Consider the following 13,607-nt stretch of genomic DNA (forward strand, 5'->3'; position numbering starts at 1 on the left):
TACAGTATATGGGTGTGAGTGTGGTATATATAGGTGTCAGTGTGACACAGTATATGGGTGTGAGTGTGGTATATATAGATATAGGTGTCAGTGAGGTACAGTATGTGTATATGTGATGTATACAGTATATGGGTGTCAGTGTGACATAGTATACAGTAAATGGGTGTGAGTGTGGTATATATAGGTGTCAGTGTGACAGTATATAGGTGTCAGTGTGGTATATATAGGTGTCAGTGAGGTACAGTATGTGTATATGTGATGTATACAGTATATGGGTGTCAGTGTGACACAGTATATGGGTGTGAGTGTGGTATATATAGGTGTCAGTGTGACACAGTATACAGTATATGGGTGTGGTATATATAGGTGTCAGTGTGACACAGTATATGGGTGTGAGTGTGGTATATATAGGTGTCAGTGTGCCACAGTATATGGGTGTGAGTGTGGTGTGTATATAGGTGTCAGTGTGATGTATACAGTATATAGGTGTCAGTTTGGTATATATATAGGTGTCAGTGAGGTACAGTATGTGTATATGTGATGTATACAGTATATGTATTCAGTATATATCTCCATGTGATGATGATGTGTGAGGCGCCGCTGCCTGTGCCCCGTCTCCTGCCGCCGCCGGGTGCCCGGGATTAGGCTGCTGCTGCTGGCAGGCGGCGGGGGGCAGAGAGAGGGGGCGGCCCCCGGGCTGTGATTGGGCGGCCGGAGCCGGTAATCCCGGGATCGGATCGGGCAGATAATCTGCGCTCAGAGGGATCTGTGTGAGGAGAGCGGCGCCGGCTCCGGGGAGACTCTGAGCGGACCCTCATGGCCTGACCCCCCCGGGGCACGATGTGGGGGCGCTGGCTGCTGCTCTGCTGCCTCCTCCCTGGGTGCGCGGCGCCCGGAGCCGACAGGAGGATCCCCCCCGACACGTGAGCCGCTAACTGCCCCCGCCTCCCCGCTAACTGCTTCTATCCCGCCGCTAACTGCCCTTACACTGCTACCTGCCTCCCCTCCCCGCTAACTGCCCCTCTCATACCGCTAACTACCCCTCCGTCCCCGCTAACTGCCCCTTACACTGCTACCTGCCTCCCCTCCCCGCTAACTGCCCCTCTCATACCGCTAACTGCCCCTTACACTGCTACCTGCCTCCCCTCCCCGCTAACTGCCCCTCTCATACCGCTAACTACCCCTCCGTCCCCGCTAACTTTCCCTTACACTGCTACCTGCCTCCCCTCCCCGCTAACTGCCCCTCTCATACCGCTAACTACCCCTCCGTCCCTCTAACTGTCCCCATACACTGCTTACTGCTTCCCCCTCCCGTTAACTGTACCCTCTTACCCCGCTGTCTCCTTTACAATGCTAATTGCCCCTCTCATCCTGCTAACTGCCCCTCTCATCCTGCTAACTTCCAACTGCCCCTCTCATCCTGCTAATTGCCCCTCTCATCCTGCTAACTTCCAACTGCCCCTCTCATCCTGCTAACTTCCAACTGCCCCTCTCATCCTGCTAACTGCCCCTCTCATCCTGCTAACTTCCAACTGCCCCTCTCATCCTGCTAACTGCCCCTCTCATCCTGCTAACTTCTAACTGCCCCTCTCATCCTGCTAACTTCTAACTGCCCCTCTCATCCTGCTAACTTCTAACTGACCCTCATCCTGCTAACTTCTAACTGCCCCTCTCATCCTGCTAACTTCTAACTGCCCCTCTCATCCTGCTTACTGCCCCTCTCATCCTGCTAACTTCTAACTGCCCCTCTCATCCTGCTTACTGCCCCTCTCATCCTGCTAACTTCTAACTGCCCCTCTCATCCTGCTTATTGCCCCTCTCATCCTGCTAACTTCTAACTGCCCCTCTCATCCTGCTTATTGCCCCTCTCATCCTGCTAACTTCTAACTGCCCCTCTCATCCTGCTTATTGCCCCTCTCATCCTGCTAACTTCTAACTGCCCCTCTCATCCTGCTTATTGCCCCTCTCATCCTGCTAACTTCTAACTGCCCCTCTCATCCTGCTTATTGCCCCTCTCATCCTGCTAACTTCTAACTGCCCCTCTCATCCTGCTTATTGCCCCTCTCATCCTGCTAACTTCTAACTGCCCCTCTCATCCTGCTTATTGCCCCTCTCATCCTGCTAACGTCTAACTGCCGCTCTCATCCTGCTTATTGCCCCTCTCATCCTGCTAACGTCTAACTGCCCCTCTCATCCTGCTTATTGCCCCTCTCATCCTGCTAACTTCTAACTGCCCCTCTCATCCTGCTTATTGCCCCTCTCATCCTGCTAACGTCTAACTGCCCCTCTAGGGCTGCTAACTTCTAACTGCCCCTCTCATCCTGCTAACGTCTAACTGCCCCTCTCATCCTGCTTACTGCCCCTCTCATCCTGCTAACTTCTAACTGCCCCTCTAGGCCTGCTAACGTCTAACTGCCCCTCTCATCCTGCTAACGTCTAACTGCCCCTCTCATCCTGCTAACTGCCCCTCTCATCCTGCTAACTGCCCTTCTCATCCTGCTAACTTCTAACTGCCCCTCTCATCCTGCTAACTGCCCCTCTCATCCTGCTAACTGCCCCTCTCATCCTGCTAACGTCTAACTGCCCCTCTCATCCTGCTAACTGCCCCTCTCATCCTGCTAACTGCCCCTCTCATCCTGCTAACTGCCCCTCTTATCCTGCTAACTGCCCCTCTCATCCTGCTAACTTCTAACTGCCCCTCTCATCCTGCTAACGTCTAACTGCCCCTCTCATCCTGCTAACTGCCCCTCTCATCCTGCTAACTTCTAACTGCCCCTCTCATCCTGCTTACTGCCCTTCTCATCCTGCTAACTTCTAACTGCCCCTCTCATCCTGCTTACTGCCCATCTCATCCTGCTAACTTCTAACTGCCCCTCATCCTTTCGAACGTCTAACTGCCCCTCTCATCCTGCTTACTGCCCCTCTCATCCTGCTTACTGCCCCTCTCATCCTGCTTACTGCCCCTCTCATCCTGCTTACTGCCCCTCTCATCCTGCTTACTGCCCCTCTCATCCTGCTAACTGCCCCTCTCATCCTGCTAACTGCCCCTCTCATCCAGCTAACGTCCCCTCTCATCCAGCTAACGTCTAACTGCCCCTCTCATCCAGCTAACGTCTAACTGCCCCTCTCATCCAGCTAACGTCTAACTGCCCCTCTCATCCAGCTAACGTCTAACTGCCCCTCTCATCCAGCTAACTGCCCACTTAAACTGCTTCCTGCCTCCCCCTCCCCACTAACTGCTCATTTACTACCACTAACTGCCCCTATTATACCACTAACTGCCCTTCTCACCCCAGTAACTGCCCTTCTCACCACGCTAACTACCCCTCTCACCCCATTAACTGCCCCTTATCCAGCTAACTGCCCTTCTACCACCACCACTAACTCTCCCTCTCACCCTGCTAAATTCTAACTGCCCCTCACACCTTGCTAACGGCCCCTTTCATCCTGCTAACTGCCACTGTCATCCTGCTAAATTCTAACCTCTCATCTTGGTAATATCTAACTGCCCCTATCATCTTGGTAAGATCTAACTGCCCTTCACATCCTGCTAACTGCCCTCTCACACCACTAACTGCCCCCTTACACTGTTTCCTGGCTCCCCCCTCCCCACTAAGTGCCCATTTCCTGCCACTATCTGCCCCTCTCACCCTGCTAACTGCCCCTCTCACCCTGCTAACTGCCCTTCTCTCCCCACTAACTGCCCCTCTCATCCCGCTAACTGTCCCTCTCACACTGCTAATTGTCTCTCACCTCACTAACAGCCCATCTCACACTGCTAACTGCCCCCTTACACTGCTTGCTGCCTCCCCACTAACTGCCCATTTTACCCCACTAAGTGCCCCTTCCTACCGCTAAGTCCCCCCTCACCCTGCTAGCTGCCCCTCTCATACCACTAACTGCCCCACTCACCCTGCTTCCTGCCCCTCTCATACCGCTAACTGCCTCTCACCTCGCTTATTGCCTCCCTTACACTGCTAACTGCCCCTCTAATTCCGCTAATTATCTCACACTACTATTTATCTCGCTCACCCCACTAACTGCCTCTCCCTCACCGCTAACTGCCTCCCCCTCCCCACTAACTGCCCCTCTCACATCCCAATAACTACCCTTCTCATCCTGCTACCTGCCCCCTCATACCATTTATTACCTAGGGACTGCCTCACAGCACTGAGGTCACGGGTTCAATTCCCACCATGGCCCTAACTGTGTGGAGTTTGTATATTCTCCCCGTACTTGCGTGGGTTTCCTCCGGGTACTCCGGTTTCCTCCCACAATCCAAAAATACACTGGTACGCTAATTGGATTCCAGCAAAATTAACCCTTGTGTGAATGTGTGTGCATGTACATGTGGTAGGGAATATAGAGTGTAAGCTCCACTGGGCAGAGACTGATGTGAATGGGTAAATATTCTCTGTACAGCGCTGCGGAATATGTGTGCGCTATATACATAACTGGTAGTAATAATAATAATACCTTCCCCATCCCACTAACTGCTCCCCTCACCCTATTAAACTGGCCCCCCCTTCTTGCCCCGTTAACCGCTCCCCCTCACACCGAGAACTGCCCCCTCTCATATTACTAGCTGTCTCCCTCATCCTGGTAACTGCCTCCCTCACCACGCTAACTGCCCCTCTCTCACTGCTAACTGCCTCCCTTATCCAGCTAACTGCCCCCTTACTCCGCTAGCTGCTCCTCTCATACCTCCTAAATGCCCTGACTTAGCCTTCTGACAGCCCCCCCTCACCCCACTAACTTCCTCTCTCACTGCTAACTGCCTCACTCTGACTACTAACTGCCTTCCTGTCCCGCGCTAACTGCCCCCCTTACCTTGCTAACTCACTCTATTAGTGCTATCTGCTCCTGTCACACTATAACTGCCCCCTCACCCCACTAACTGTCCCTCTTATGCTGTAACTGCCCCTTCACCCCACTAACTGTCCCTCTTATACTGCTACCATCACCCCACTAACTGTCATTCTCTCAGTGCAAACTGCCTCCTCACCCTGTCATTCTCTCAGTGCGAACTGCCTACTCACCCCACTAACTCATTCTCTCAGTGCGAACTGCCTCCTCACCCTGTCATTCTCTCAGTGCGAACTGCCTACTCACCCCACTAACTCATTCTCTCAGTGCGAACTGCCTCCTCACCCCACTAACTGTCATTCTCTCAGTGCGAACTGCCTCCTCACCCCACTAACTGCTCCTGTCACACTATAACTGCCTCCTCACCCCACTAACTGCTCCTGTCACACTATAACTGCCTCCTCACCCCACTAACTGCTCCTGTCACACTATAACTGCCTCCTCACCCCGCTAACTGCTCCTGTCACACTATAACTGCCTCCTCACCCCACTAACTGCTCCTGTCACACTATAACTGCCTCCTCACCCCTCTAACTGCTCCTGTCACACTATAACTGCCTCCTCACCCCTCTAACTGCTCCTGTCACACTATAACTGCCTCCTCACCCCTCTAACTGCTCCTGTCACACTATAACTGCCTCCTCACCCCGCTAACTGCCTCCTCACCCCGCTAACTGCCTCCTCACCCCTCTAACTGCTCCTGTCACACTATAACTGCCTCCTCACCCCACTAACTGCTCCTGTCACACTATAACTGCCTCCTCACCCCGCTAACTGCTCCTGTCACACTATAACTGCCTCCTCACCCCACTAACTGCTCCTGTCACACTATAACTGCCTCCTCACCCCTCTAACTGCTCCTGTCACACTATAACTGCCTCCTCACCCCGCTAACTGCTCCTGTCACACTATAACTGCCTCCTCACCCCGCTAACTGCTCCTGTCACACTATAACTGCCTCCTCACCCCGCTAACTGCTCCTGTCACACTATAACTGCCTCCTCACCCCTCTAACTGCTCCTGTCACACTATAACTGCCTCCTCACCCCGCTAACTGCTCCTGTCACACTATAACTGCCTCCTCACCCCTCTAACTGCTCCTGTCACACTATAACTGCCTCCTCACCCCGCTAACTGCTCCTGTCACACTATAACTGCCTCCTCACCCCTCTAACTGCTCCTGTCACACTATAACTGCCTCCTCACCCCTCTAACTGCTCCTGTCACACTATAACTGCCTCCTCACCCCGCTAACTGCCTCCTCACCCCTCTAACTGCTCCTGTCACACTATAACTGCCTCCTCACCCCGCTAACTGCTCCTGTCACACTATAACTGCCTCCTCACCCCGCTAACTGCTCCTGTCACACTATAACTGCCTCCTCACCCCTCTAACTGCTCCTGTCACACTATAACTGCCTCCTCACCCCGCTAACTGCTCCTGTCACACTATAACTGCCTCCTCACCCCACTAACTGCTCCTGTCACACTATAACTGCCTCCTCACCCCTCTAACTGCTCCTGTCACACTATAACTGCCTCCTCACCCCGCTAACTGCCTCCTCACCCCTCTAACTGCTCCTGTCACACTATAACTGCCTCCTCACCCCACTAACTGCTCCTGTCACACTATAACTGCCTCCTCACCCCTCTAACTGCTCCTGTCACACTATAACTGCCTCCTCACCCCGCTAACTGCCTCCTCACCCCTCTAACTGCTCCTGTCACACTATAACTGCCTCCTCACCCCACTAACTGCTCCTGTCACACTATAACTGCCTCCTCACCCCGCTAACTGCTCCTGTCACACTATAACTGCCTCCTCACCCCACTAACTGCTCCTGTCACACTATAACTGCCTCCTCACCCCACTAACTGCTCCTGTCACACTATAACTGCCTCCTCACCCCTCTAACTGCTCCTGTCACACTATAACTGCCTCCTCACCCCACTAACTGCTCCTGTCACACTATAACTGCCTCCTCACCCCGCTAACTGCTCCTGTCACACTATAACTGCCTCCTCACCCCGCTAACTGCTCCTGTCACACTATAACTGCCTCCTCACCCCGCTAACTGCTCCTGTCACACTATAACTGCCTCCTCACCCCGCTAACTGCTCCTGTCACACTATAACTGCCTCCTCACCCCGCTAACTGCTCCTGTCACACTATAACTGCCTCCTCACCCCTCTAACTGCTCCTGTCACACTATAACTGCCTCCTCACCCCGCTAACTGCTCCTGTCACACTATAACTGCCTCCTCACCCCGCTAACTGCTCCTGTCACACTATAACTGCCTCCTCACCCCGCTAACTGCTCCTGTCACACTATAACTGCCTTCTCACCCCGCTAACTGCCTCCTCACCCCGCTAACTGCTCCTGTCACACTATAACTGCCTCCTCACCCCACTAACTGCTCCTGTCACACTATAACTGCCTCCTCACCCCTCTAACTGCTCCTGTCACACTATAACTGCCTCCTCACCCCGCTAACTGCCTCCTCACCCCTCTAACTGCTCCTGTCACACTATAACTGCCTCCTCACCCCACTAACTGCTCCTGTCACACTATAACTGCCTCCTCACCCCTCTAACTGCTCCTGTCACACTATAACTGCCTCCTCACCCCGCTAACTGCCTCCTCACCCCTCTAACTGCTCCTGTCACACTATAACTGCCTCCTCACCCCACTAACTGCTCCTGTCACACTATAACTGCCTCCTCACCCCGCTAACTGCTCCTGTCACACTATAACTGCCTCCTCACCCCACTAACTGCTCCTGTCACACTATAACTGCCTCCTCACCCCACTAACTGCTCCTGTCACACTATAACTGCCTCCTCACCCCTCTAACTGCTCCTGTCACACTATAACTGCCTCCTCACCCCACTAACTGCTCCTGTCACACTATAACTGCCTCCTCACCCCGCTAACTGCTCCTGTCACACTATAACTGCCTCCTCACCCCGCTAACTGCTCCTGTCACACTATAACTGCCTCCTCACCCCGCTAACTGCTCCTGTCACACTATAACTGCCTCCTCACCCCGCTAACTGCTCCTGTCACACTATAACTGCCTCCTCACCCCGCTAACTGCTCCTGTCACACTATAACTGCCTCCTCACCCCTCTAACTGCTCCTGTCACACTATAACTGCCTCCTCACCCCGCTAACTGCTCCTGTCACACTATAACTGCCTCCTCACCCCGCTAACTGCTCCTGTCACACTATAACTGCCTCCTCACCCCGCTAACTGCTCCTGTCACACTATAACTGCCTCCTCACCCCTCTAACTGCTCCTGTCACACTATAACTGCCTCCTCACCCCGCTAACTGCTCCTGTCACACTATAACTGCCTCCTCACCCCACTAACTGCTCCTGTCACACTATAACTGCCTCCTCACCCCTCTAACTGCTCCTGTCACACTATAACTGCCTCCTCACCCCGCTAACTGCCTCCTCACCCCTCTAACTGCTCCTGTCACACTATAACTGCCTCCTCACCCCGCTAACTGCTCCTGTCACACTATAACTGCCTTCTCACCCCGCTAACTGCTCCTGTCACACTATAACTGCCTTCTCACCCCACTAACTGCTCCTGTCACACTATAACTGCCTCCTCACCCCGCTAACTGCTCCTGTCACACTATAACTGCCTTCTCACCCCGCTAACTGCCTCCTCACCCCGCTAACTGCTCCTGTCACACTATAACTGCCTCCTCACCCCGCTAACTGCTCCTGTCACACTATAACTGCCTCCTCACCCCGCTAACTGCCTCCTCACCCCTCTAACTGCTCCTGTCACACTATAACTGCCTCCTCACCCCACTAACTGCTCCTGTCACACTATAACTGCCTTCTCACCCCGCTAACTGCTCCTGTCACACTATAACTGCCTTCTCACCCCACTAACTGCTCCTGTCACACTATAACTGCCTCCTCACCCCGCTAACTGCTCCTGTCACACTATAACTGCCTTCTCACCCCGCTAACTGCCTCCTCACCCCGCTAACTGCTCCTGTCACACTATAACTGCCTCCTCACCCCGCTAACTGCTCCTGTCACACTATAACTGCCTCCTCACCCCGCTAACTGCTCCTGTCACACTATAACTGCCTCCTCACCCCGCTAACTGCCTCCTCACCCCTCTAACTGCTCCTGTCACACTATAACTGCCTCCTCACCCCACTAACTGCTCCTGTCACACTATAACTGCCTCCTCACCCCGCTAACTGCCTCCTCACCCCTCTAACTGCTCCTGTCACACTATAACTGCCTCCTCACCCCGCTAACTGCTCCTGTCACACTATAACTGCCTCCTCACCCCGCTAACTGCTCCTGTCACACTATAACTGCCTCCTCACCCCGCTAACTGCCTCCTCACCCCTCTAACTGCTCCTGTCACACTATAACTGCCTCCTCACCCCGCTAACTGCTCCTGTCACACTATAACTGCCTCCTCACCCCGCTAACTGCCTCCTCACCCCTCTAACTGCTCCTGTCACACTATAACTGCCTCCTCACCCCGCTAACTGCCTCCTCACCCCGCTAACTGCTCCTGTCACACTATAACTGCCTCCTCACCCCGCTAACTGCTCCTCTCACACTATAACTGCCTCCTCACCCCGCTAACTGCTCCTGTCACACTATAACTGCCTCCTCACCCCACTAACTGCTCCTGTCACACTATAACTGCCTCCTCACCCCGCTAACTGCTCCTGTCACACTATAACTGCCTCCTCACCCCACTAACTGCTCCTGTCACACTATAACTGCCTCCTCACCCCACTAACTGCTCCTGTCACACTATAACTGCCTCCTCACCCCGCTAACTGCTCCTGTCACACTATAACTGCCTCCTCACCCCGCTAACTGCTCCTGTCACACTATAACTGCCTCCTCACCCCGCTAACTGCTCCTGTCACACTATAACTGCCTCCTCACCCCACTAACTGCTCCTGTCACACTATAACTGCCTCCTCACCCCTCTAACTGCTCCTGTCACACTATAACTGCCTCCTCACCCCTCTAACTGCTCCTGTCACACTATAACTGCCTCCTCACCCCGCTAACTGCCTCCTCACCCCTCTAACTGCTCCTGTCACACTATAACTGCCTCCTCACCCCACTAACTGCTCCTGTCACACTATAACTGCCTCCTCACCCTGCTAACTGCTCCTGTCACACTATAACTGCCCCTTCACCCCACTAACTGCTCCTGTCACACTATAACTGCCTCCTCACCCCGCTAACTGCTCCTGTCACACTATAACTGCCTCCTCACCCCGCTAACTGCTCCTGTCACACTATAACTGCCCCTTCACCCCACTAACTGCTCCTGTCACACTATATAACTGCCTCCTCACCCCACTAACTGCTCCTGTCACACTATAACTGCCTCCTCACCCCGCTAACTGCTCCTGTCACACTATAACTGCCTCCTCACCCCGCTAACTGCTCCTGTCACACTATAACTGCCTCCTCACCCCGCTAACTGCTCCTGTCACACTATAACTGCCTCCTCACCCCGCTAACTGCTCCTGTCACACTATAACTGCCTTCTCACCCCGCTAACTGCTCCTGTCACACTATAACTGCCTCCTCACCCCACTAACTGCTCCTGTCACACTATAACTGCCTCCTCACCCCTCTAACTGCTCCTGTCACACTATAACTGCCTCCTCACCCCGCTAACTGCTCCTGTCACACTATAACTGCCTCCTCACCCCGCTAACTGCTCCTGTCACACTATAACTGCCTCCTCACCCCTCTAACTGCTCCTGTCACACTATAACTGCCTCCTCACCCCGCTAACTGCCTCCTCACCCCTCTAACTGCTCCTGTCACACTATAACTGCCTCCTCACCCCACTAACTGCTCCTGTCACACTATAACTGCCTCCTCACCCCGCTAACTGCCTCCTCACCCCTCTAACTGCTCCTGTCACACTATAACTGCCTCCTCACCCCGCTAACTGCTCCTGTCACACTATAACTGCCTCCTCACCCCTCTAACTGCTCCTGTCACACTATAACTGCCTCCTCACCCCGCTAACTGCTCCTGTCACACTATAACTGCCTCCTCACCCCACTAACTGCTCCTGTCACACTATAACTGCCTCCTCACCCCTCTAACTGCTCCTGTCACACTATAACTGCCTCCTCACCCCACTAACTGCTCCTGTCACACTATAACTGCCTCCTCACCCCGCTAACTGCTCCTGTCACACTATAACTGCCTCCTCACCCCGCTAACTGCTCCTGTCACACTATAACTGCCTCCTCACCCCTCTAACTGCTCCTGTCACACTATAACTGCCTCCTCACCCCACTAACTGCTCCTGTCACACTATAACTGCCTCCTCACCCCGCTAACTGCTCCTGTCACACTATAACTGCCTCCTCACCCCGCTAACTGCTCCTGTCACACTATAACTGCCTCCTCACCCCGCTAACTGCTCCTGTCACACTATAACTGCCTCCTCACCCCGCTAACTGCCTCCTCACCCCTCTAACTGCTCCTGTCACACTATAACTGCCTCCTCACCCCACTAACTGCTCCTGTCACACTATAACTGCCTCCTCACCCCTCTAACTGCTCCTGTCACACTATAACTGCCTCCTCACCCCGCTAACTGCTCCTGTCACACTATAACTGCCTCCTCACCCCACTAACTGCTCCTGTCACACTATAACTGCCTCCTCACCCCGCTAACTGCTCCTGTCACACTATAACTGCCTCCTCACCCCGCTAACTGCTCCTGTCACACTATAACTGCCTCCTCACCCCGCTAACTGCTCCTGTCACACTATAACTGCCTCCTCACCCCGCTAACTGCCTCCTCACCCCTCTAACTGCTCCTGTCACACTATAACTGCCTCCTCACCCCGCTAACTGCTCCTGTCACACTATAACTGCCTCCTCACCCCGCTAACTGCTCCTGTCACACTATAACTGCCTCCTCACCCCTCTAACTGCTCCTGTCACACTATAACTGCCTCCTCACCCCACTAACTGCTCCTGTCACACTATAACTGCCTCCTCACCCCGCTAACTGCTCCTGTCACACTATAACTGCCTCCTCACCCCTCTAACTGCTCCTGACACACTATAACTGCCTCCTCACCCCACTAACTGCTCCTGTCACACTATAACTGCCTCCTCACCCCGCTAACTGCTCCTGTCACACTATAACTGCCTCCTCACCCCTCTAACTGCTCCTGTCACACTATAACTGCCTCCTCACCCCACTAACTGCTCCTGTCACACTATAACTGCCTCCTCACCCCTCTAACTGCTCCTGTCACACTATAACTGCCTCCTCACCCCGCTAACTGCCTCCTCACCCCTCTAACTGCTCCTGTCACACTATAACTGCCTCCTCACCCCACTAACTGCTCCTGTCACACTATAACTGCCTCCTCACCCCGCTAACTGCCTCCTCACCCCTCTAACTGCTCCTGTCACACTATAACTGCCTCCTCACCCCGCTAACTGCTCCTGTCACACTATAACTGCCTCCTCACCCCTCTAACTGCTCCTGTCACACTATAACTGCCTCCTCACCCCTCTAACTGCTCCTGTCACACTATAACTGCCTCCTCACCCCACTAACTGCTCCTGTCACACTATAACTGCCTCCTCACCCCGCTAACTGCCTCCTCACCCCTCTAACTGCTCCTGTCACACTATAACTGCCTCCTCACCCCGCTAACTGCTCCTGTCACACTATAACTGCCTCCTCACCCCGCTAACTGCCTCCTCACCCCTCTAACTGCTCCTGTCACACTATAACTGCCTCCTCACCCCTCTAACTGCTCCTGTCACACTATAACTGCCTCCTCACCCCGCTAACTGCTCCTGTCACACTATAACTGCCTCCTCACCCCGCTAACTGCTCCTGTCACACTATAACTGCCTCCTCACCCCACTAACTGCTCCTGCCACACTATAACTGCCTCCTCACCCCACTAACTGCTCCTGTCACACTATAACTGCCTCCTCACCCCTCTAACTGCTCCTGTCACACTATAACTGCCTCCTCACCCCGCTAACTGCTCCTGTCACACTATAACTGCCTCCTCACCCCGCTAACGGCTCCTGTCACACTATAACTGCCTCCTCACCCCTCTAACTGCTCCTGTCACACTATAACTGCCTCCTCACCCCTCTAACTGCTCCTGTCACACTATAACTGCCTCCTCACCCTGCTAACTGCTCCTGTCACACTATAACTGCCTCCTCACCCTGCTAACTGCTCCTGTCACACTATAACTGCCCAACTGTACCCCTTACCCTGATAACTGCCCCAACTGCTCCCCTCACCCTGCTCATTGTCCCTCTCTCCACTAACTGACCCCCTGCCCTAACTATTCCTCTGCCCCAGTGACTGCACATCATCTACCCACCATGCCTCATCCCTGTGCCGTGACCTCATGTCTTCTCCTCCATGCCTCATCCCTGTGGTGTGACCTCATGTGCTCCCCTCCATGCCTCATCCTATTTACCATTATATCATATATACGTACCTCTTATATACTGTGTGTGTGTGTGTATATGTGTATATATATATATATATATATATATATATATATATATATATATATATATATATATATATATATATATATATTAAAAGAGAGTGGATTAGTGCGCTTGTCCAAATTGTGCGAAGTTCCTTACTGATACAACATATGTGTATATAGTCTAAAGTCAGAAAATAAATTTGGTCAAAAGACC

At 53.3% G+C, this 13,607-nt stretch overlaps 1 protein-coding gene across 7 annotated transcripts in view; it reads left to right on the forward strand.

Annotated features, from left to right (window-relative positions):
• Positions 1-639: 639 nt before the first annotated feature.
• Positions 640-13,607, forward strand: part of CACNA2D4 (calcium voltage-gated channel auxiliary subunit alpha2delta 4) — a 367,390-nt gene continuing 354,422 nt past the window's right edge. For 4 of the 7 annotated variants that reach the window (XM_063929344.1, XM_063929346.1, XM_063929349.1 and 1 more), the window contains exon 1: positions 641-923. In XM_063929344.1, coding sequence (XP_063785414.1) covers positions 841-923 — 83 coding nt within the window. In that variant the 5' untranslated portion in view covers positions 641-840. Of the gene's footprint in view, positions 924-13,607 lie in introns of all 7 variants that reach the window. The other 3 variants (XM_063929348.1, XM_063929350.1, XM_063929351.1) reach the window with 2 other exon arrangements.

This window comes from Pseudophryne corroboree, chromosome 6 (assembly GCF_028390025.1).
Source record: "Pseudophryne corroboree isolate aPseCor3 chromosome 6, aPseCor3.hap2, whole genome shotgun sequence".
In the NCBI taxonomy this organism is placed as follows: Eukaryota; Metazoa; Chordata; class Amphibia; order Anura; family Myobatrachidae; genus Pseudophryne; species Pseudophryne corroboree.